We start from the raw sequence: 26,912 nt of genomic DNA, 5'->3' as shown, positions 1-26,912 counted from the left end.
TAAAGGTGCCAAGAGCAATGTTGTGAATTTGGCATGCTCTTTATGAATTGAAATTGTAGATTTATCGTAAACAACACAATCCTCAATTCTGGAGATCCAGGATTAAAAACGACGACCTTTTCCGCTAGATGTCTCTGCCACGTGGAATCATTCAGAGCATCGAGAGCAGAGACACCTGGAGGCCAACTAATCGGCGCGTTTTAAGTGCATTGTATATAAATCAAATAAAAAATATTATAAAATATCAACTTTATACAAATGCGTCGAAAAATTATCGATGATAATAGGTTGTAACAGGGTATTTATGGTTAATAATAATAATTACTCATTTGTGGTATACAGTGATTCTTATTCCAGCTTTAAAACTGATAATCTAATGTAGTTTATTACAATCGAAATCTAGTTTGGTGTTAGTCTATTCTTGAACATATGTACAACTAAACTTAACTGGATTCGTTTTTACTGGTCTCAATCAGCTGTTGATCTTCTTTTAAATCCTCCTGTACAACACCGTGTACAGTAAATTCATCTTGATGTGCAGTAGTTTTATTATTATGTACATCTACAGACTCCTGGTGTACAGGAGCTTCATATCGCTGTACAGTTATATCCTGTACACAAGTGTTGTTCTCCTGTACAACTAGTTTATCTCGGTGTACAGAAGAAACGTGTACTGGTTGTACATTGAGATTTTTCATTGGTATCTCCTGTGCTTGTTTATGTACTGTACATGACATTCTAGAGGCGTCTGCAGTTTGTACTGTAACTCCTTGTACGCTGTAGTTGGATAGAGGGATAACTCTTCCTGCTCGCATACAGTCCCTTATTAAGATTCATTTATTCAACTTTATTCATTTCTTCATTTCTTCAAAAGTATTTACTTAAATCCATTATTTTAGATAATTCATCCGTGTACTTAACTCATTTATTTAATCATTCAGTTGTTCATTTATTTTTTAAACATTTTTCTACACGCTGATTTTAATTTTAAGTGATTTAAATAAAAATTTTATAAATGTCCACTTTTAGGATTCTAGAGTTTCATTTATAAATTTGTTCATATGCCATGTTCTCATAAAACTATCAATTAATCAATTATGCCTTTTAATTTCTACTCAAGCTTATCAATATTGAATATTGAAATACAAAATATGCATTGAATATGAAATGTAATCTATACAATGCCAGTTATTAACCTGTTCTGTGTTAGACGTGGAGCTGCAGTTAATCTGGAACCCGGAGAACACCTGCTGCAGAGAAGAACCAGAAGAACCTTACGGAACTTAAAATCCTAAACATAGATAAAGAGATGAAATTGAAGAAAGAATAACCTTATCTAAGACAATCACGGAGAAGAACGAATGCCGGAAAAATTGGAATACAAAATGAAGAGAAAGCCAACAGCAGTAAAGGAGAACCAGGAGTAAAAAGGAACAAGGAAAACCAGGGGAACCTATTGGAAAAACTGGAGAGTAAACAGAACCAAGAGGAAAACCAGGAGAACTAAGAGAGCCGGGAGAATTAGGGAAACCAGGAGAAACCCTGGATATTTCAGTAGGATCAAAAGAACAAGGAGAAACCAGGATAGTTCAGTAGAATTAGGAGAACCAGGAGAAACCAGGATAATTCAGTAGAATTAGGAGAACCAGGAGAAACCAGGATAGTTCAGTAGAATTAGGAGAACCAGGAGAAACCAGGATAATTCAGTAGAATTAGGAGAACCAGGAGAAACCAGGATGATTCAGTAGAATTAGGGGAACCAGGAGAAACCAGGATAATTCAGTAGAATTACGAGAACCAGGAGAAACCAGGATAGTTCAGTAAAATTAGGAGAACCAGGAGAAACCAGGATAATCCAGTAGGATTAGGAGAACCAGGAGAAACCAGGATAATTCAGTAGAATTAGGGGAACCAGGAGAAACCAGGATAATTCAGTAGAATTAGGAGAACCAGGAGAAACCAGGATAGTTCAGTAGGATTAGGAGAACCAGGAGAAACTAGGATAATTGAGTGAATTAGGAGATCCAGTTGAAAAAAAGAAAACCATAAGATATAGAAAAGCAAGGAAACCCAGGAAAGAAGAACAAAGAGAACCAGAGACCAACGAAAAGAGAACCTAAGAGCAACGAAACCCAGGTAAACCAGGAGAACTAGGATCGAAAACCAAGAGACAATGAGAACTAGGAGAACCAGGAGAAACATGAGAACCAGGAGAACCAAGACAACATTAAGTACCAGTAAAACTCTACCTTGAAAACGTAGATAAGAATATTAATAGATGAGTTGAATGCTATCAGAATATTGCTCAGATGACTCAAAACCTCAAGAACTGGAAGCCATTCATTCTCACTTGGCTCACAACCACGTCTCTCCACAATCTAATCAATCAATTAACATTAAAAGCTCTGAAAGCTGAAATTAAAATTGCTTATTTTAAAATTTATTTTTTTCTAAAACTTACCATCTTTGCCTCATAGAGATTTATAACGTTCTTGAGTGAGTGGCAGAGGAAGTACACGATAACGATACCTAAGCATAGAAAACTGGTTTCATATCCTTGATTCGACCAGCACCTGGGCTTCAGGCAGGTTTAAAATCTGTCCAGGCTAAAAGGAATTGAGTCTTTTTCTGCACAAACTCTAGTTTTCTAATTTATATATCTTTGCAACCCAATGTTGTAGACCTTAGATATTGAAATCTTTGAATTCGGTTGAATTAAAAAATCTAAGTTAGAAATATCAAAGTCTTACACCGTCAAGATTCAGAGATATACTAGGGATTAGAATTGAGTATGTGGCAAAGGCTTAATTCCTTTCAAGTCAGTTTGCCAATTTAATGCAGATTTTCATATCTGTTGTTTGTTTTTACTTTTCATTTTACTAAAGGGATTTTGGCCTAATTTCAAGGGTAACTATATCTCACAATTTCCTTAAGTGTCTCTCCATTATAAATTCACAAGTCACTTCTAATAATTAATTCTTTATCTAGAATAAGCAGGATATCTAATTCATCCTTTGTCAGATAAATATGTTGAAAGTGTACTGTTGAGAATCGAGCATACCACTCTAAGTTCCTTTAAACAACGTTTTGCATCAAAAAATGAATTACTTATGGTTGAAATAATTTTTAGTTTCTATCCGATTTTCCTGTTTAGAATATTTAGTATATATATATCTTTTATTTTGCTTTATTTAGAAAATTGAAAAAATCCATTAAATTTGTTTTTGCATGAACAATTTTACCCAATGGAAATCTAATTTCAATCTGCCGTAACCTTGTATAATTTCAAAACCACGTTTTTACACATTTTAAACATTTTTGGTTTTACCATCATTTTCTCCAAATACGACTGAATAGATAAATTGAATATTCTTCGTATCCTGCATATTTGAATAATTTTAAATTCTTCTTATTTTTAAAAAAAAATTGCAAAGCTATACTATTTTAGAGAATTTCTTTGTTCAGCCAATCCTGGGAAATCTTAATTAAAATTCTATTTTCAATTCAGGGCGCCATGGGAATTCAATATTTACATGAAATTGGTTGAAAGATTGGTTAAAGGCCTTGAAGTTTGATTTTTTTAATATAATTAAATAGTTTACGTTCCCAGGATTTATCGGGGGGGAAATCTGAGCAGTTCTGTATATTTAAAAGCCATCTTTAAAATATTATATTTTTAAATATGCATAACGTTTAACACGAATAAGAGGGTAACATAGAAAAAAACCTCAATGTCTGGGTCAAAATGGATTCAAAATTGAAGTCTAACTGAAAATATGATTTATATGTGCTAAGGAAACTTAGGAAGGTTCTTAACTTGAAACTTTCCACAAAATAACAATCCGAGGGAGGGAGTGTGACGCCGAGTCCTTCCAAAAAAACTCCGAGCCGTAGAATTTATAAAATGACCTATTATCCCCCTGAAACAGCCTCCAAGTCCTGTATTTAAGACATTGCTTTCATGATTTTATTTTTTATTTTCCTTTTTATGACTAGAAAAACCAAATATTATCAAATATCAATATAATTTTCAGGATATTTTAATGCTTTTCTATCAATTATTATTAAAGAACAACTTAAATTCAAGGATTTCATACAAATTTTAACTTTGTATAAATGGCGGAACTAGCGCGCATTGCACATTATAAACCTGTAATTTAGCAAATTAGTCTTGACAGGTTTAAAAAAATGAGGTTTTGTCACAAACTTAAATTTTCTAATCCCTATATCATTTCAACCTGATATTTTTAACATTTCAAAATTAGATTTTTTGATCTAACAGATTTCATAGTTTAAAATATGAAAAGTTTTTATTACATTTGGTTGCAAAAAAAAAAGGATTAAAAAATTAGAGCATGTGCAAAAACTCAATTTATTTGTGTGATTTAGAAAAACAAACTTCACATTCTAAATAAGATTCATTTTTTTATAAACACTGCACAGTGCTCATGGATTATCAAAATATAATGCATCTTGTTCAAATCTTCTAAAAAATTTAGTTTCTGAAGTTAAAAATCTGGATCTTTAAATTCAGGGCTTGATAGTTGTTATGTGGGGCTCGGCAGTCGTTTGAAAATTCTACAATTTAAATATCATTTCGCTTACATACACATATTCCTCTTGTTAAATCTTAGGTTAAAAACTTTTAATGAAGAGTTCGGACTTCAATTGAAACTTTTTTTCGTGTTAAATTTTTTTTGACAAAATATAATGTTTTCTTAGAAAGAAGTGAAAGATGAGGCAATTATTTTCAAAACTAAAGTTAATGATGGTTCTAAATAAAAATAATCTACAATGAAAAAGATGTTAAATATTTTTTAAACAAATGATAAAAAGTTTTGAACAGTTTTTTTTCTAAATATTTTTGTATGTTGTTGTGAGAGGAATCAATGTAAAGCAACAAAAACTTTCAATTAGTTGTTTAAAAAATAAAAATGTTACCAAAGAGAAGTGCCGCCATTGTTGAGTCGCGTCTGTGAGAGTTCCCCTGCATCAGCTGATTGTGGTTAGCGTGGGCCTTAAAAACAGATGATTGGATTGGGGGCCTAAAACAGCCAATCATGGTTAGTTTGGACATATAGTCATAGAGCCTGAAAATATCTGTGATTCCATTTAAAGAGTGGCATACCCGATTCACAAGGACAACGGTACTCTTTAATCTAAAATTTGATCATTCCTCCATTAGGTGATTTTTAGATTTTACACAGCAGGGACAAAGAATGTTTAATAACTAAAGTAAAAAACTTTAATGTTGGAACCTTCAGAGATATTTGACCCTCCCTGTAAAGATGGCAATGTTCGATGTTCAACGGTAACCTTGAAACCTTTATCTGATTAATTATGTGGAGTTAAGATAACTTAAAGGAAGTGTTCGCGAATAATGATAGGGGGTATAGGCTTAATGCAATAAAAAAGCGCTTCTGATTGCTAATAATCTTACATCTATCTGTTGTGTCTATGAGGAGAAAATAGTTAAAAACGTCTCACACCGAAGAACGTAGTGTCCATACAAATTCAGAAAGATGCAACATTTAACTCGGATCGTAAACAAATCAATTTAATTCCAAACAAATCATTCAGATATTACAAACAATAGTCATCGATTATTTTGCGACGCATTCGTAAATAGTTGATATTTCATATTATTTTGTATTTTTCATGATCTGAGAGTTACTTTTGAAAACATTTATTACTGTTTCGAGAATTTTTGATAATGAAGACGACTTTTTCATATTTTCCAGGAATGTTCGAAAATCCAGAGCCAGCGAAAATTATTTTTTTTTTTTTAAATAAAAAATATTATTAAATATTAGCTATATAAGAATGCGTCGAAAAATAATCGATGACTATTGTTTGTAACATCTGAATGATTTGTTTGGAATTAAATTGATTTGTTTACGATCCGAGTTGAATGTTGCATCTTTCTGAATTTGTATGGACACTACGTTCTTCGGTGTGAGTCGTTTTTAACAATTTTCTCCTTATAGACGCAACAGATAGAAGTAAGATTAGTAGCGATCAAAAGCGCTTTTTTATCGCATTAAGCCTATACCCCCTTTCATTATTCGTGAACACTCCCTTTAAAGTACGCTTCCATTTTGGATTTTGAGGTTTCAATTTAGGTTTTTATAATGTTTTTTCTTCAAAAATTGAAAAGAAATTTTCTGAAAAATCATATTGTTCTGTTTTGTCAGCATTTAATTGTAATTTCGCTAAAGAAAGCAAAATATACATCTTCCTTACATATTCAACAAAAATGTAAAGGATTGCAAAAACGTTAAGCCTACGTTTAAGGGGGAAAACTGGTTGTAAATAGTTTAAAGTCCCTGGACTTTTAACCAGGACCTCCAGTTTACCGTGACATGTGGGGAATGTGAGAGGGGGACTGCTTCTCCTCCAGTTTACCGTGACATGTGGGGAATGTGAGAGGGGGATTGCTTCTCCTCCAGTTTACCGTGACATGTGGGGAATGTGAGAGGGGGATTAATTCTCCTCTAGTTTACCGTGACAAGTGGGGAACGTGAGAGGGGGACTGCTTCTTCTCCAGTTTATCGTGACATGTGGGGAATGTGAGAGGGGGGATTGCTTCTCCTCCAGTTTACCTTGACATGTGGGGAATGTGACAGGGGGGATTGCTTCTCCTCCAGTTTACCTTGACATGTGGGGAATGTGACAGGGGGGATTGCTTCTTCTCCAGTTTACCGTGACATGTGGGGAATGTGAGTGGGGGATTGCTTCTATGGTATAGAAAATATTTCAAGTAACTGCGTCAAAAACATTATTTTCCTTGAAAATAAAAAAAACGAGTGAGAGAGAAAGAAAATTTTACACTTTTTGTGATTAACAATTTGACAATTTCACATGATATTGAGGAAGGTTTATTTTTTGATTTGAGTAAAGTCCTGTATGGACTAGGACTAAGCAAAATTCCGCTAAAATACGAAATTCTTTATTAATTCACAGAAAATTCCGTTTTCGGAAAGGAAGATTAATCAACTAAAACAATTATTTTTTTTTTTATACCAGAACACTCTTACGCAAAAATCGATCAACATTTTGCCAATTACTTACAGTGAAACCCTTAATAACGAATACATCGAAAGAATTCATCAAATGTCGTATTCTTCGCTTTCTGATAATGGAATGTTGCAGATATTTAGTTTTTTAATTAAATGATTATATGGAACTTTTTAAAACTGTTCCCGCATATTCATGGCTATTTATTTATTTTCGCAAATACTTAAATTTACGTAGTAAAGTATAAACGTCATTGAAAAATTGTCAAGACGACATTTGATAAATTCTTCCGATGTATTCGTTATTATGGTTTTCACTGTATTTTAAACTGAAGCGAAAAAACTACATAAATTCTAAATTGGGACTACAGTGGACTGAAATTCATATTGCATATTCTATTTTCCCTTAATCCCACCCCTCCCCGGCTATAATACTGTGTACGCGCCTGCTGCTGTTCCATCTAGTATATCTTTTATGTTCATAATTTTTTTTTTGAAAAGTTCTCACTTGTAATTGTTTATATTCAAAAAGTAATTGAATCAAACTCTTTTATGATTAGTGAGGCCAAGACCAGGGTGAAGGAATATACTAGTTTTACCTGGGATATTTTCCTGTAAATGATAACATTAAGTAGGACCAAGAGAAGGAATGGAATTAGTCCCAGAACTAAAATAAATTTAGAAAATGAGTTTTTCAAAATCGAGAAAAGTAAAATTTAAAAAATTCATGAAATGTGAAATTAGAAAAAAATGCAAAGGGCAATAAAGCACAATTTCAAGTGATCCTACATACATGCAAACATGGCACTTCCCAATTCTCAAGGGTATCGTTGTGAATCGGAAATTGGCATCTTTAAATGAAGGGGCACGTGAAATTACGTATTCAGTCAGTCTTTTTAAGTTAGTGCAGTTGTCTGGTAAATCTCGGGAAACATTTATCTCAATCTTATGCAGATTTCTTGATATTCCGTGGTGGTCTGCATACCCTGCAGGGATAACTTTAATTAAGGGATCAAGCATTTATCCTCAAATTCAAAAGTGCTTATATTGGATATCGCGATCAAGCATAAAAGAAACCTCACACAAAATTTTTGATTTAATTTTAATTCTAAATTTATATATTAATGTTTTATCTACCCCCCCCCCTAACCCTGCATTCGTACGTATTAGTGAAAACCAATATGAGACTGGTTAGAACTCTATACATTAATGGTGAAACTTTGAGAAAAGTTAAAAAGTTTCTTGTTTATAGTTTTCTCTACACCTCTAGAAAACTTGTAAATAGTCTGTATACTGTTTACAAAGAACTTACAGGGTTACCCGCGAAGGATGAGACTGTGATGTTGTTAAAAAATCTATTAAAAGGTTGAATTTGGTATTTTCCACTAAAATAGTGTTCAAATGTTCTGCTAAATGATCTGGTACCGAAAGAAAAACGTTACCAGCTACAGGGAACCAAAACTGTGTGTAAAAAGACTGTATAAATTCTAAACAGTCGACTCTGAATTCTCATCCTTTAATGGTAACCCTGTAGCTTTCACAGTTCCATCGAACCAACCAACCTCCCACCCTTCGGGCATTAACATTCATTTGTATCATCTATCTATGCAGTAAGAACCCATGAGACAATATTTAACCAATCTTATGTATTTGATTTTATCAAATAGTGTAGCTGCACTCTGCACTAGTAGCTTAAAAATAAAATTAAGTGAAATTGAAATGGGTCTCTGCACTGCACAAATATACACTGCATGTACATTGACAATCGCTGGGTTTTATGTTCATTGGATTATTTAATATCATAATTTAATTCAACAGTCGTGTTCCTATTCAAAGTGCCCGGCGTTGCCCGCGCAGAAAAAATTTCAATTTTTTTATTCTATAACACCCCACGGCCACCCATAAGTGTCCACAAAAAAGTTCAGCCCAATCGGTCCAGCCGTTTGGCCGGCTATATAGGCAACATATATATATATACGAATGTCTTGTTTTATTATATAAATTGCAAAATGTATACTTGGACAACTTTGAAATCCTTTCACAAATGAAAATATGATCAACATTTTTATATTGAAGGTACAAAAAAGTTAAACCACCTTTTGTTTCAATTAAGTCATAATTAAGTCATTAACTTAGGTTCACGAATGAATATATGCTTAATTGTCAAGAAATTGTCATATGTAGTACGGGGAGCCTTGTATTTGTACTTCAGTCGTCGTCGTACATATCATTACAATGAAGGCGACTTTCTGTATTAATTTTTGTTTCTACCAAGCTTTCAAACAACATGGATATTGGATACACATAAATATGTCAACAAAGAAAATGGCACTTAACAGATTTTATTTGTTTACTTGTAAATTTGAAATTTGCAAAAAGCTTGTTAAATACAAACCTAAACAGAAAACTCGTCTGAACTGTATTGATATAAACGGTGACCACTGGATTTACAAATGTTTCGCTTCAAGATATTTTCAAAAATTGAATGATATTTACCAATAATGTTGAGAATCCTGTTTGTGATTATATACGTAGCATCCTTCAATTCTGTTATCTCATATCCTGTACTGTCATAGGTCACCTAGATTAATAGATAATGCACATTAATAGGTCAGATGTACTATCACAGGTCAGATGTACTGTCATAGGTCAGATGTACTATCACAGGTCAGATGTACTGTCATAGGTCAGACTCAGAGGTACTATCATATGCCCTATCATAGTTTAGATGCAATGTCATAGTCCAAATGTACTACCATAGGTCAGAAGTACTATCATAGGGCAAATGTACCCTAAAAGTCCAAATGATCTATCATATTTCAGATGTACTCTCATACTCCAAATGTACTATCATATTTCAGATGTACCATCATAGGACAGTTGTACGCTCATAGTTCAATTGTACTAACATATGTCAGATGTAATCTCATAGTCCAAATGAACCATAATAGGACCTGGACAGATGTACGCTCATAGTTCAATTGTACTAACATTTGTCAGATGTAATCTCATAGTCCAAATGTACTATCATAGGACAGTTGTACGCTCATAGTTCAATTGTACTAACATACAGAGCGTCCCATATCATATTAGATTATCTCTAATCTTTAACGGCAAAATAAACCCTTAATACTCGAAGAACTTATCATTTTCCGCAAGAAAATTCTTATATAAGCCTTATGTTATTTTTCAAAATGATTTATTCGAATTAAATTTTCTTATTAGTCCCGAAAATCGGTCTAATATGATGTGGGACACCCTGTATGTCAGATGTAATCTCATAGTCCAAATGTACTATCAAATGTTACCTAAATTGATGTATTATGATGTCAAAGAATAATATAAATTGTAATACAATTATGATGCCGTTCTGACCAATAATCATTTCCAATAATTATTTCTAATAAAATGATCAACAAGATTACCTTTTTTAGATGAATGAATAGAATAACCCCCCCCCCCCCCTAAAGTTTAGTAGAAGTAAATATTTCCATTTAGTGAATAGCGCCGACGATATAAGGATTTATCTCTAAATGGATAATGAGATATAGATAGAAAGATAGATGTTACCGCCATGCAATTTCTATTGGTTCAGAATAGACAACAAACACATGACTGAACCCTGATTGGATCAGGCGCTAATGGACTTGGCATACTTGTACAGGGGGCGGAAACGTCATAGGGGTGTATCTGTACCAAAAGAGTGTGTGTAAAGTTTACTGAACGGAAGGCGTGTACTGTAGGTATATATGTACACAGTATAAACGAATCTCAGTATTTGTGCAGTCTAGGAGAGTACATTTGTTTATTGATAATTATTTACTTTAAAATAAGTTTGATATGCAATACATAGTATATTATTAATATAGTTAAGTCAACACTATAAGCCATTTCATGCAAAGAATATAATTTGATTAAAGTTTACAATAAACAAGTCGTTATTCAAGCTTAATTATAATTGACAAAATTGTTCTGTATTTTCCTTGACTGTAGTCATGTTGTGTGTCTGTACCAAAAGAGTGTGTGTAAGGTTTACCGAACTTGTCTGCAAAGCAGTGCACTGGCTTTCTCATGCCAGACCAGCGCCATTTCTTTTCCCTTTATTCCTATTCCCTGGGCTTGTAGAATATGAAACCTTGATTTCTGTTCCTTGATGTTCTTCAAAGCTCTAATAGATCAAACATCAATGTATTTTGTACAGTGAGAACCAGAAAACAATGGAATAGCTTGTCTTTGAATCTGCAGAATTCAGCATAAAATTAAATAAATGAAGAATGACATGAAATAGTTTGTATTTTATTTAAAGGTTGGGAGGTTTTTATGTAAAAATGTCTCCGAATAATAAATCCGAATTGCATCGAACTATTATAAAGAACTATATTGAATGTTGCCGCATTAAAAAAAAACCTAGTAAACGTAATTGATAAATATTTTAGTTCACATTATATATTTAAATATTGAGAAATATATGTTAGATTACGCACAGTATATACACATTACACAACCCCTTTAGAACATTTAACTTAAGTTGGAAATCCCGTACTGCACATATCATCAATCCAATTAGTTTTGAATAAACAAAGTTTATTTGTTTGAAAGGAAAACCTGAATATATAAATTTGTTTGCTGGTTTCTACTGAGAGGGTGCATTATAAACTTTACTAGTGCATATACTGCATCATGCATTTATGCATAATGCAGAAAAGATAAAAGATAAATATGCAGGAAAGAAAAAGCAATTAATAAAGAAAAAAATATATATTTTATTGCTTTATTAAGCCAATCAGTAAACATGCTCTAAAGTCACAGGGAGAGAGCCAATCATAGACAAAGATTTCCAGTATACACTCAGCCAACTCATCTCACAAAACCTCGATTCCAAGAGGAAATGGGGTTCATACAGTACACATACTGGTAGGTCTGCAGGGGTTTGTTTTAACTTCGATTCTGCCATATTTAGATCCATAGAGAATAGAATATATAGAGAGGAATTTACTAGAAAAAAGTGTAAAACGGCCATTTTGTTGTACTGTTTCCATACTGCAGGTGTACTTCACATATTTGTGCTATATAACCTTTTGGGCCCTGGATCATCATTTTATACAAAAATTTTCTTGAAAATTATTTGAAAGCCAATATTTTAGAAATATTCAAGATATCAACATATGGTTCAACTTTTTTTCCACTAAAATTGAGGATGGAGATAAACTTAATATTTTAAATTCATTTTACAAATTTTCAAATGGGAAAATTATTTTGGAATCAGAATCTTCAATTCAAAAATTTTCTTTAACTAAATGTTTTGAAAATAAAATCTAAAATTGATATTAAAAAAAACAAATTATGAAATAGGCTGATTTCATAATTGATTAATTGACTAATGATCATTTCACATAGACTTTCACTTTACTAACGATGATTTTCCGTTATAACTATAAATCAAATGATGTTTTTTATTTAACTAATTCAAATTATAAAGTTTATTTAACAGTTTAAAAATTTCGAAATTGAAATGGATAGTCTAGGGAACATACTGTATTAATGTACTCTACTGCGTATAATTTGTGAACATTTACATGATTTGTACACTTTGAACTCCCTTTCAGGCTGAAAGGGACTGAAAAAATTCATACCGAGAGATTCTTTTAATTCCTCTCTATATATTCTATTCTCTTTGTTTAGATCAAGGAGAATTGAATACAAGGAGGGGGCAATAGGGTTTCCGTACACTTTGCTGTGACGTTTTTGGACTGCTGGAGAACTATTTTTTGCGTAACAACAATAATAAAGGCAGCCGATCTAATGTAAACAAACATGAGTTAGTATACAGTGAATCTACATCTAACGTCAGAGATGCACCAAATGTCTGTTTATCATTTGTGTTCTTGTTTACCATCTTTATTATTGTTGTTACGCAAAAACTAGTTCTCCAGCAGTCCAAAAACGTCACAGCAAAGTGTACGGAAACCCTATTGCCCCCTCCTTCTATTCAATTCTCCTTGATTTAGATCATATATTTAGTAGGCATTTTGCCGGCGTACACATCAATACAAAATGATCTGAGAGATAGATAGATATTTTCCCCCTAAAATGTAAACAAAAAAATAAGAAAGTAAACACAGTGGCGTACGCCCCTGAGTAAGCAAAGGAAGCATTGGAAAAATAACTTGTTTTTAATGATGCGAAGACAAAAACTGTACAATTCTCTAAAATTGTACAGTTTTGCCCGGCTTGCCTGCTGTAGTGCTCAGTACACTGAACCTCTATGAATATCTACTCTGTGGAGCTATGGAGCCAATCTAAGAATTTAGGCAGTCCGACAGATATTATGCTATACAAGTTGCCCCATCTTTGACTTCTTAATTGTGCATATGATATAGGAATATATTATTATTATAAAGATTTATTCACACACAAAGATATAAATACATATATAAATGGTGTAGTTTAAATTTGTTTAAATAAATTTTTTTTTTTTTTGAAAATACAGGTTTCCAAAAGAAAAGAGAAAAAAAACAATAATTTGCAAAATTATGCACAAATAGAAAACATTGATTTTTACTCACTACATAACATATTTATCATTTCAGTTATTACATAATCATCGAATCCTTCAACATATAAATTATTCATTCTTGTATTTAAAAGTTCTTGTAAAACCGGAACTTTCCATTCATGTTCCAATGGGACATCAAAATATTTCATTTGTTTCTTAACTAACATTTTACTAAGATCCGAAGGATTTACAGAACAATCATTTGCCATACAAAATAAATTTCTGCCAAGAACTGTGTTGAGGTCATTTTTACATAAATTAGAAAGAAATCTAATGCAAAGCTTAGAACTTGCTTCAATAGTCTCATAGAAAGACACACATCTGCTAGCTAACATAGTTTTTACATGTAAACATTGTGAAATACTTTCAATCAAGTACCTATGTGTATCTCTAGGTACATTAAAAAGAATTCTAATAGCAGTATTCCATGCTGTATACAATTTTGAAACACATTGGGAACTCAAGTCCCAAATACTAGATCCATAAAAACTACAACAGTAAATATTATACAGTTTCAAAATAACATCAGGACTGTTAAAATAAAATTCTTGGTTAAGGGAATGAATTTTTGAAATGAAAATAGCTCGTTTTTTATTTATTAGAGGGTAGATTTAGCCATAAACAGATTAGATCGTCCAATGCATCCATTTTGAAACCAGGTCCGTAGCTAGGAATTTTAGGATTTTTTTGGGGGGGGCCACAAAGTTTGAACATTTAAAAATTTTTTTTTAATGATTTAAAGTACCTAAATACTTAAATTCCGATTTGTTATGCCTGCCACTGTAAACATTAAAGACAAAGGGATATATTAAAGAATGACATAAAGTGTCAAAATAGCAACAAATTCGGGCTTTCTTTTATTTCTATTTTCATAATGAAAATAGATGATGTAAGGCTATTCTTGTGGGATATAAATTGTTGGTATATTAAATTATTTAATGCATGCTGGCTCAAAAACAGGGTTACACACAAAATAAGACTTCAAAGTTTTGAGGTATTTTCATTAAAGAAACCCCATTTTGTTTTAATGCTTGGAATCTTTTTCTCTGTTTCAATTTCAATAACAAATATTGTTTCGTATAAAGATTGATTGTATACATTCCCATTTCTATTTATACTCTTAATGTTGTTGAATATTTAATTTTACTGCATACTATTATTGTGAAGACACAACTAGATAATCTGTATAGAAAATATTCTCTCTCTGTAGGCATTGACAATTTCCGCTGATTTTTAGATAGCGACTCGCGGATTTCGAGAAAAACTAATTTTATATAATAAACATCTCACTATTCATACATTTCTGTGTAAAGCAAGTTCAAAAGAATAAAATATGATAAAGTTCTATGCACAAAGATAACTCGACTTTGTTCTTTACAATCATAATTTTTTCCTAGAAATTTACACATTTCTTTACAATAGATTTCACTAAATAATCGATATTAATAATAATGACGATTTTCTATTTCAGCTTTTATTTTATATATCAAGCAGTTATTCAAATTGGAAAATATCTAATCTTTGCTTTTGAAATATTATTGTTTAAGGCCCTTAAATGTAAGTTCAAAAGAATAAAATATGATAAAGTTTCTGGAACAACGATAACGACTTTGTTCCAAGCATTATTTTTTCCCTGCAAATATTATTTTCTGTTAAGTCAACACTGGCAGCTTTAACCTTCATAACAAACATTTTTTTGTTTTGCCACACTTACAAATCTTTTAATCCCGATATCTTTGCAACAACAAGTTTACACAACTTTTGACATTTAAGCTTAGAGTATTTGAACTTGCAGAATTCATAGTTTGAAATACCTAAGATCTACTGTTTAGGCCTACTACATTGGTTTGCAAAGATAGAGGAATTAGCCCAATTATCCTTTATTCTTGAAATGAGTTACCATTGCTGTAAAATATAAAATTGTATGAAAAGAATTTCAAACTTTGATGTAAACCATGACCTTGATAAAATTATCCTCTAGCCCTCATACGATCTTAAAAAAACCTAATTTAATTTCAACTTTGTATTAGATCTATATATCCCGGAGAAAACTTTTACACAAATACCTTTTCAAAACTATGTTTTATTTAAATAATATGAGGGTTTTTTACTGATAAAAATCGTGTAACATTTTTTTTAAATGCAAGGCATGTGACCATAGATTAATAACAATACAGATAGAACACTAAATGTCGCCTTTTCAAGATTTAGGGGTTTTTCGCTCACAAAAACGCTGAGGCAGAAGCCCAAAGGAGTTACGCGCATGCTCTCTCCCTTGGGCTTATGCCTCAGGGTTATTGTGAACTAAAAAATCCCAGATCTAGTGTTATATTGTTATTAATCTTTGCATGGAACTAACGCTGAAAAGTTGTATTACTTATTCTTCCATATTCTTACTTTTAAACTAAAATATTTAACCACTTTAATACATTTTTTAAATCAAATTTTTTTTTTAAATCAGTGTCTTTTTTTATATTTTATCTTTTATGGTTTCTGTGGAAAAAACATATTACGCAAGGTAAATAAAATTACAAAGGTGCGAAGTGACCTGTAGCCTGTTGGGTAAAAAATGAACATGATTTTGAGGTGTTAGAAAATATATCTGTCTTTGAGGAAAGAGTTTTTGCATTTTATTTATCTATAGCTTTAGACTTTTATAAGCTTTAGACTTAATGGAAACTTAACTGAAGGTTTAAAAGCTTTCACAGCTTCTTTAATTGAAAATACAAGTGCACTTCTTTAACAATATTGAAATTTCGGAAATTTCGAAAGAAAATTGTCTTTTCAAAAAACAATGCATTTTCCAATTCTTCTCTTAGATCCTAAACTGAATGCTAAGTTTGGTGCGAAGTGACCTGTAGCCTGTTGGGTAAAAAATGAACATGATTTTGAGGTGTTAGAAAATATATCTGTCTTTGAGGAAAGAGTTTTTGAAAGTCAAAGTTTCGTCAAAGAAATTTAGATTTATTGGTAATGTATATAGACCTCCAAACTCTGATATCATTAAGTTTACTGAAATTATGGAATCTCTTCTGAAAAATATTTCATCCGACAAATCACTGAGTAAAGCTGAAGAAATCCAATTCATGGGTGACCTAAATATTAATCTGCTGAATCACACTTCTCACAATGCTACATCTACACATTCACTTATTCCGCTAATTACACTCCCTACACGTATTACTCAAACATCTGCAACATTACTAGATCACATATTTAGTAATTCAGATCCTGAGTCGAAAGAATGTGGAATCATCTACTCAAGTTTATCTGACCATTTACCCGATTTTTCATTGTCTAAATGTACACAACATGAAGATAATATTGGTAGCAAACCAGTTCTAATTAGAAACATTTCAATCGAAAATAAAACCAAGTTTAAGGAAAAACTGTTACTCAATGACTGGACTCATAATATGATAAATGAAGGTCCTTCTACAGCCTTTTCTGAATTTTCTAACGCATTAAATAATATTTATGAAGAAAGCTTTCCATTTATCAAATATAAACCAAACAAAAATTAAAATTCTTTTAACCCTTGGTTTACTTCCGCCTTGCTAGTGTTAAGAAAACAAAAAGAAAAATTATTTAAGAAAAAAATCCTGAATCCAACTACAAACAATTTAGAAACTTTTAGAAAATATAATTCTGTTTATCGCACAACAATAAAAAAGGCCAAGACTAGTTATTTTTCTTCAAAATTTACAGAATACTCAAAAGACATCAAAAAGACCTGGTCTTTACTAAACTCTATTATATCTTCTAAGAAAAAAAGTCATTCAGTTCCTGAGATTTTCACTGATGATAAAAAAGTTTTGTGGGATCTGCTGAAATAGCAGAGGGTTTTAATGACTTTTTTGTGAACGTTGGACCCAGATTGTCTAGTTATAATCTGGATTCTAAAGTCAATTTTTAAACATATCTGAAGGAGCCATCCAAGGAAAATTTTGTGTTTGCAAATATTACACCAGAAATTATTCTTGAAACAGTGAGTAAACTTAAACTTAAATAATAGTTCATTTAAGGCACACTCAGATCCAATATTTTTCAGATTAGAACTCCTAAATTTTGATGATACATATATACTAGGTGTTCCATCTTTTATGCATAAATACTTTTATGAAAACCTTCCAAAATCCTTCCATGATATGTTTAATTCTTTAGCTGAACCAAATAGAACAAAATCATATAAACTTGAGCGGGTTCTCTTTAAAACTCTAGAATGTTTTCCCTCTGCTTTATTTCCAAAAATATGGAATTCGATTGAATTAGAGCTGAAAGAAACTAAATCTGCAAAATCGTTTAAAAGAAAAGTCGCAAAGATATATCTAGATAGTTATGCAAATTATATCTGTACAAAAAAAACTGTGTATCATGTGGATAAACTTAGTCTTTACTATCTTCATTACCCTGTATTTCATAAACATGATTTTAATAACTTATGTTACCCTCTGTTCCAACCCTTACGCTGAGTATCCTCCCTTTCACTTATACTCCCTCACCTCCTCCTTACCATTTTCCTGATTTATCATCATTCTTATCTTTAAAATGTACAATGTACATTGTTTTTATCTGCAATTCTCATTCGTTTATAGTGGGCCAACCAATTAAAACAACCTACTCTGGTTAGGCGGGTCCAAACTACCTAGTAAATTGTGATTTTTTTATTTGTATTATCTCGTGCTCTGTAGTTGAATAAAATATGAATATGAAACCCAAATATACTTACATTAAGCCTAAGTGCAGCAAAGTACAGTGGGTCTGTTCTTATCTCCAGAAACTTGGTTATATTGTACAGGATAGAGATTATAACAATCGGTATTATGTAGAGTTTACCTTCCCACATCTAAAATAAAAGATGAAATCAAAATATTAACTTTTCCAGTTTTGACAAATTGCGCAGAAACAAGAAACTTTTAATGACTTCTACTAAACGCTTTTTCTTCACAACCTCAAGCGGCCAATCAGGAAAGCCCGATACAAATGGGAGTTTTAGAAAGATTAAAATACTAATAGATGTTTTTTATCTTTATACATAATTTAAATCCCAAGTTTTAACCAGACCAAGATTGTAAAACAAAGGTTTCTAAAAAGTGGTCTGTGTGCCTTTAATTATTTCTTTTATATTTATAAAAAACTGAGTGTAAGAGCTCACCAAAAATTAATCCAATCCAATGGCTAAGGAATGAGTCTTTGCCACATACCCAAATCCCTATAAAGTGGCAACTTCCCAAATGAGCAATTTCCTAAGCGACAACTTTCCTAGTCTGTACTAGCCACGGCGCTCGGCCCCCAGCCAGTTCTAGCCGCGGCGACCGGCCCCCTAGCCCATCCTAGCCGCAGCGCTCGGCCCCCTAGCCCATCCTAGCCGCAGAGCTCGGCCCCCCATTGCAGCCTGCGGCGCCTCAGAGGACCTTTCCTAACCTTTGGGAAGTTGCTACTTGGGAAAAATCCATTGGGAAAGTACCTAACACCACAAATTGTTGTCCTGTAATAGTTGAGTATATAAACTGTTCATATTGCTTCCCAATCTAGATCAATCCAATATCTTTAGTTAACACTCCGAAATCCTCATCAAGGAAGCATTGTGTAATGTAAATTGGTATTCTATCATGTATATAGTGGACTAAAGAACCAGAGAATATACCATTATTCATCCAAACTAAATCACATATATATTTAAGGATCTTTTTTAACCGAAGTCAATCGCGCTGTAAAGTAATCATCGTGCTCAGTAAATTAGCTGTATATTATAAAGTTTCATTAATTCATGGAGATTAAAAAAATAGATTTAAATAAAATAAAATTTAATATGATTTTTATTTTTTATTTCTGATTTGTTTAAAAGCTTATTATATGTAAAAATAACCAACGTATCAAAACAAGTTCGCATAAAATTGCCTGTAGCAAAATTGTTTTGACACGGTGAAATTTTGCTTTTGGACTTAATAATACTAATTTATATAAAGTTAAAGGAGTCTTACCTTTATCATAGTAAATGGTGCGCACACGGTGATACACCGTTCCATAGAGACTGCAACGGTAGTAAATATTCCACCAGTATGGGAGATCATCATCAATCCGTAGACATAGGGACAGATCAGGGGGTAGACATAGCCCTAAACATAGTAGATATAGGGACAGATTAGGGGGTAGACATAGCCCTGAACATAGTAGATATAGGGACAGATTAGGGGGTCGACATAGACCTAAACATAGTAGATATAGGGACAGATCAAAGAGTCGACATAGCCCTAAACATAGAAGATATAGGGACAGATCAGGGGGTAGACATAGCCCTAAACATAGTAGATATAGGGACAAATCAAGGGGTCGACATAGCCCTAAACATAGTAGATATAGGGACAGATTAGGGGGTAGACATAGACCTAAACATAGTAGTTTTAGGGAAAGTATAAGGTTAGGATTGACAAAAAGTAAGATATTTTATATTTTTTCTTTTTTCATCATGAAAATTAATGATGTATGTTTGGTTTAAGCAATACAATCATTTTTGTTGTTTCTGATTTTTATTTCTCAAAACAGTTTTTTTTAGTTTAATCCAACACATTTCAAACCAAATTAAAAATAATTTTAAAAAATGCCAGTTTTCTGATCGATTTGAACCTCTTCAAAAATGTCGGACCCAGAAATAGTCTGGTATACGAGCATAAAGTTGTGATTTCATTTAAAAATGGAGCAGGTTCAATTTATAGCGGTACCCTTTTATCTTATCAGTGATGTGGGAGATATCTTCGTTTTTCTAGTGTTTTTCTAACAATTTCCTCCAATTTCTTTAGGAAAAATGTGCAAGTCACTTTATTAAGAAACCACAAGAAAAAAAATTACTTTAAAAGAGAAGATGATTTATATCGCGTGCATTGATCCTACAAAGCTTTTAAGGGTACCACTGTTAATCGTACACACCAATCAACTAATGAAACCTGTGAAAGTGTATATATATATATTGTAAAAGATTATTAACAAGTATTATAAATAACTTGAAAACAATATCTCAACTTTCATGGAAAAAATACAACTTTTTTATTATTTTTCACTAGTTAGCTCAAGTAATAACACTCTCTAAATAGATTATTTTCAGTCTAATGTTCATTCAAATACACTACCACAATATTTTTTAACAAGGCTGTGAATTATGTTTTTCCTTTTTGTGTTTTGGAGGGCGGTGATCTTGCTAACTCATATTTTCCATATATCTCCTAAGCGTTCTGATTGGTTGAAAGTCGAAGAAAGGTTGAAAAAAATATGAGCTATGAAAAGGTTTAGACTGCATGTCTAAGTAGTTTCAAACAGGATCGGCTCAGAAAGTTTTCTATATACATCCTACGTGAAGAAACTTTAAATTTGTGTTAAAAATCCGGCACTAGGCTTTAACCCTTAACTAAGCTTTCGTACTGTGTTTCTTTGGGGAAATTAGTTTGTTCAGTAAAATAAGATCATTGTTCGTTTTTTTTCTGATCGACATCATCGTTTGTGAAAAATTTTGTAAAATTCTCAAAAATATTGTTCATTCACAACAACAATGCCCGTCTCTAATTCAGTGGCATGGTGGAAGCATCTGTGGCACAACAGCCAATTCTTTGCCAAGGCGGCCGAATATGTTGCACAGTGGTCGAGTCTGTGGCATGGCTTCCAAATTTGCGACGCTGCAGCCAATTTTGTGGCATGGCGGCTAAAACCTGTGGTACGACGGCCAAATCTCTGGTACGGCAGCCGAATCCTTGGTAAAGCAGCCAAATCTGTGGTACGGCGGCCAAATTATTGCCACATCAGCCAAAATAGTGGCACACAGTAGCAAAATTAGTGGCACAGTAGCCAAAAATCTGTGGCATGGCGGCCAAATCTAAGAACAAAATCATCGTAAAGGAATTGAGTCTTTGCAACAAATCCCAATTTTCAACTACCTATATATCTACAACCAAACTACGTAAACCTTAGATATTTCAAACTTTGATTGTTTGATATTACAGAAGTCATAGTTTGAAATATCTAAGGTCTACAACATTGGGTTGTTAAGATATAGGGATTTAAAAACCAGAGTTTGTGGCAAAGACTCAATTCCTTTGTGTACAAAAGATCAACCTATCATCAATCTATATATACTGTCTTACTTGTCCTATGGAAGCAAAAGAAGAACTACATTTTAATAACAAAGATGTACAAATTTGGTACGCTATAATGTGTACTGCACAAGTAATTTCGGACCACGTGTCGTATATGGTTTCCTTTCAGGGCTTGCTCAATTTTTCATAATCTTTATAAACAGGATCGGCTCAGAAATTAAAAAGAAACATTCTATGTGAAGAATCTTTAAATTAGTGTTAAAAATACGGCCCTAAGCTTTCGGTGCGTACTCCTCCAGTATATAGACCACAGAGATTGGATTGAGGTCCGGAGAAATAGGAGGCCGTTCCTCCTTCCCCAAAAAGTTAACCTGGGGGTCCTGGAGCCACATTTGACTGGAGGCTTGTAGCTGCTGTATGATAGCAAGCTCTATCCTGCATAAATGTCATTTCAGACTTATCTTTGGACACTTTCTTCAAGTGATACTTGGGAAACCCTGGAGAACCTGGTCTCATCAATGCCAAACCAAGTCAAATATGTTTATAATAGCCATTATGTATTAGAATAAATTTATATTAAACAATTTTTTGATCAAGAACATTATTTTGAGTGATGCATTACTTTCTTTTCACCCTGTAGTAGGAATTCAGCGGTATAAACTTTAAAGCCAATGGACAAACTTTATAGGGCTGGATAACAAGGTTCAAAGTCTTACATCTGGGAATTCAGTATTTCACCTCTGAAATAAATTGTTTAGCTAAGGATGAGTCATCTATGTGAAGATATCAGATGTTTGGTTCATATTTCGGAAATCAAAATTCCTGAAAGGGAGTGTTCGCGAAAAATGAAAAGGGGAGCAGACTTAATCCTAAAAACGTAGTATTTGATCGCTACTTATCAAATACTTCTATCTGTTTAGTCATAAGGAGAAAATAATAGAAAGCTCTTTATGCCCGAGACACATCAAACTAATAGTTGCATGATCCGAGCCGTTACAACTGTATATATGCAATCAGTCTTACTTTCCAGTCTGGACTACCCAAAGTAAAGTCGACCCGGCACGTTTTATGCAACAATTTTTTTCAAATTTTTTTTTTAAAATTTTAAATTTTTTTTCGAATTTTAAATTTTTTTTTCAAATTTTAAATTTTTTTTTCAAATTTTTTTTTTAAAATTTTAAATTTTTTTTCGAATTTTAAATTTTTTTTTCAAATTTTAAATTTTTTAAAATTTTTTATTTTTTGTTTCAAATTTTTTTTACATGGGCCCTCTTGCTAGTATCTAATATATCCAGAGGAACTCTGCTCTAAAAAAGAGGTTGTGTAAATCAACTAGTGGAACTCTGCAGCTCTAATAAAGGGGTAGTATATCAGGTGGAACTCTGCACTAATAAAGGGATCGTGTATATCAGGTGTAACTCTGGTCTAATAAAGTACGTGAGTGTATCAAGTGAAACTCTGCTCTAATAAAGGGGTAGTATATCAGGTGGAACTCTGCCCCTAATAAAGTGGTAGTATATCAGGTGGAACTCTGCTCTAATAAAGGGGTATTATATCAGGTGGAACTCTGCCCCTAATAAAGGGGTAGTATATCAGGTGGAACTCTGCTCTAATAAAGGGGTAGTATATCAGGTGGAACTCTGCTCCAATAAAGGGGTAGTATATCAGGTGGAACTCTGCTCTAATAAAGGGATAGTATATCAGGTGGAACTCTGCTCTAATAAAGGGATAGTATATCAGGTGGAACTCTGCTCCAATAAAGGGGTAGTATATCAGGTGGAACTCTTCCCCTAATAAAGGGATTTTGTAAATCACAGGTGGAACTCTGCTCTAATAAAGGGATTTTGTATATCAGGTGGAACTCTGCTCTAATAAAGGGGTAGTATATCAGGTGGAACTCTGCTCTAATAAAGGGATAGTATATCAGGTAGAACTCTGCTCTAATAAAGGGGTAGTATATCAGGTGGAACTCTGCCCCTAATAAAGGGATTTTGTATATCACAGGTGGAACTCTGCTCTAATAAAGGGATTTTGTATATCAGGTGTAACTCTGCTCTAATAAAGTGAGTGTATCAAGGGAAACTCTGCTCTAATAAAGGGGTAGTATATCAGGTGGAACTCTGCTCTAATAAAGGGGTAGTGTATCAGGTGGAACTCTGCTCTAATAAAGGGGTAGTATATCAGGTGGAACTCTGCTCTAATAAAGTGAGTGTATCAGGTGAAACTCAGCTCTAATCTGAGATTATTAGACCCAGGGGAATACAAAAGACTATAGCACAGTTTAAGTTTTATCTATATTTTATAAAACAACAAAAAACACTGGTTCATTTTTTCTGAAACCTCTATCCTCGACATCCTTCGGGATTTAAAACTCAAAATTATCTGGGAAAGCTATCTTGTCCTCATCCTCCACAACCTCTATCCTCTCATCCTCTAATCCAAACGAGCTAGAACTACCTACGGAGCAGGATGATCAAAGATCCGGAAATAACACAACCGCATGGAGTCATATAGATTATAGAAGAGCTGAAACCCAACATCTCGGATCATTCTAACAAAGAAAAACCTCATCTTCTGAGGGTTCAGACGAGCCCACTCCAAGATACACCATCTCTGAGATCTTCCAATCTCCAAACACTTCTTCCCAAACTCAGAGCTCCTGGTTGAACTAGGGTCAAAATCTAGCTTCTCAGCCTTCATCCCAGGGGGTCTCATCATACTGGTTCTAACAGGATTGAGCTCCAATCTGACCTAAAGTCATACCGAACCGAGCATATTCTAGATCTGAATCTGTAGGCATCTTAATAACTCTATACCCAGACCACTGAACCTTGGCTCTGGATAAAATTCTCATCTGTGTAAGGAACCACTCTCTAAGCGTGGAGAAGGAACCTGCATCCTCCATTTGTCACGGTGGGCCAGGAACTCAGCAGCTAAGTACACAGCTTCACATAGACAGGAGGATCAGTACATAGTCCCTAGAATCTCTAAACCTCAATGAACTGATCATCTTGACTTAAGTAAGAGCATCTTCTTGATGAAATTCCACTCCTTCCAGGTATAACACCACCCACTCTTAGGTTCCAAACTTGAAATACTATATTTTAGATTTTACAACGTAGAAATTATCTGGTGAGCTGGAATCCTCTCATCTCTCCGCCGCGTCGAGTTCTGTTAAAACCAAGGGATCGTCTTCTGCCACATATTTTGGTGTTTTGGTTCTTATTTTCAACGTTCCAAAAAGACTTCATATGATTTTTTTTATGCGGAATAACTTATACAGCTTTGCAACCTCGTAACTCCTCTTTACCACACAAGAGTGAAATAGCAACAAAAGCAAAAAGAAATTTAATCTTGTTATCAATAGCTCTTCATAAATATGAGTTAAGTTTGAAAAATGTGAGCTTAGGGTGCACAATATGGATTCTTGACTAAATTGCTGGGAGAATTTAAAAAAAGAAAAAGATGAAAAGAATTATTTTCTTTTGAACCAGAACGAATTTTTTTCATTAGATTTCGATTTGTAATATGAGAACTAAATGGAGGTACTTTTAAACTAAAAATATATGTGTATTTGAAGTTTTATTTTACAATTTCATGATGGTTATTTTTAATGCGCTTGCTGGTAGCGTAAACTTTAGATATTTGAATTTTAAATTAATTAATCTAATAGAATTTATAGTTTTAAATATCTAAGGTCTACAACATTGGGTTGCGTAGATTTAGGAATAAGAAAATCAGAGTGACAAAGTCTAAATTCCTTAACGAAATATAATTTTACAAATCTATCTATTTACGGATATTTAAGAAAATTTGTTTATCACTGCAGTCAATATAAAGTGAATATTTAAAAAATGTTTTTGTTCCATATTTTAAAGGGAGTGATCAGCAATGTATGGTAGTTTAACTGAGAATGTAGTATTGTGGAGATATTCATTTGAGAGCTATGAGACGTTTTTACGGTGCATATTTGTACAGCAAGAGCGTAAATTCAATCTTCATAGATTGTTAATTTTTCAGGGATAATTTGAAAGTTGGGTTTTAACAAATTATTTAATAATTGTCGGTCACTCCCTTTAAACCTTCAACAATAAAGGCGCAAAGACGCATTCTTCCTTCTAGACATTTTAAAAGCGGAAATTTGCAGGAAAAAGTCCGGTAGACGTGTTGAAAAGGGATTATTTTTTTTAAGTAAGACACGAATATTTAAGATAAAATTTTATACCAATATTTGCAAATCCAATAAGAAGAACTTTTTAAAAATATTCAAAGCTTCCCATCAGAAATATTTTGACAAATATTGTAAAGATTCCTTTAAGACTAAGTTACAAAAGATGCAAATAATCGCTTTAGAGATATGTTGATAATTATTGCAATTATATTCTCTTTAGGAATATGTAAAGGAATTGAGTCTTTGCAACAAACTAAATATTTTGCAATCTCTATATCTTTGAAACCTGATGGCGTACATCTTAGATATTTCAAACTTAGATTATTTTATCTAGCAGAATGCATAGTTTGAAATATTTAAGGTTTACGACATTGGGTTGCAAAGATAAAGGGATTAGAAAATCAGAGTTGGAGGCAAAAGCTCAATTTCTTTTAAGTAAAAGGTATTGAGATTAGAATGATTAGTGCATATCATCATGAAAATTAAAAAGTTTCGCTTTAGGAATATGATAACAAAGGATGAAAAGATGACGGTAAGAATATGTTGATAAATATTGCAAAGGTTTACTTTTAGGAATATGCTAACAAATATGCGAACAAAGGATGACATGTTCAATTTAGGAATACGTTGACAAATATTACGAAGGTTCACTTCAGGAATATGCTAACAAAGGATGAAAAGAATATGTTGACAAATATTGCAAATGTCCCCTTTAAGAATATAGTGACAAATATTACAAAGATTCAATTTAGGAATATAAATGTATGAATATTGCCAAGGATCCTTTCTGAGAATAGCTATAAAATAAGAATTTAAGTTTTAGAAGAAAGACAAACTTGAAAAGATTGTTTTAAAGAAAGTTATTTCTCTGTAAAAGTTGTAATTACCTTGTACAGCAGGGACATATGGGGCAAACAGAACATTAGGATACTTGTAGATGTAAACAGGAGATCATAGACAGCCTAGACAATAGAATATTAGGATACTTGTAGATGTAAACAGGAGATCATAGACAGCCTCGACAATAGAATATTAGGATACTTGTAGATGTAAACAGCAGGTCATAGCCAGCCTAGACAATAGAA

The 26,912-nt window shown here is 32.8% G+C and overlaps 1 protein-coding gene across 1 annotated transcript; it reads right to left on the bottom strand.

Annotated features, from left to right (window-relative positions):
- Positions 1 to 369: 369 nt before the first annotated feature.
- On the bottom strand, positions 370 to 26,912 carry LOC111705473 (FMRFamide receptor). Its single transcript, XM_023478032.1, has 10 exons — positions 26,715 to 26,912; positions 19,557 to 19,691; positions 18,302 to 18,418; positions 9,513 to 9,597; positions 7,616 to 7,683; positions 4,942 to 5,017; positions 2,462 to 2,529; positions 2,250 to 2,378; positions 1,197 to 1,291; positions 370 to 822 (listed from the first exon to the last, which is right to left on the bottom strand). Exons 1-10 carry the CDS (start codon positions 26,748 to 26,750, stop codon positions 444 to 446), a joined length of 1,188 nt encoding a protein of 395 aa, XP_023333800.1. The 5' UTR covers positions 26,751 to 26,912; the 3' UTR covers positions 370 to 443.

This window comes from Eurytemora carolleeae, unplaced genomic scaffold (genome assembly GCF_000591075.1).
Source record: "Eurytemora carolleeae unplaced genomic scaffold, Eaff_2.0 scaffold396, whole genome shotgun sequence".
Classification (NCBI taxonomy): domain Eukaryota; kingdom Metazoa; phylum Arthropoda; class Copepoda; order Calanoida; family Temoridae; genus Eurytemora; species Eurytemora carolleeae.
This window is presented reverse-complemented; position numbering and strand designations above follow the sequence as displayed.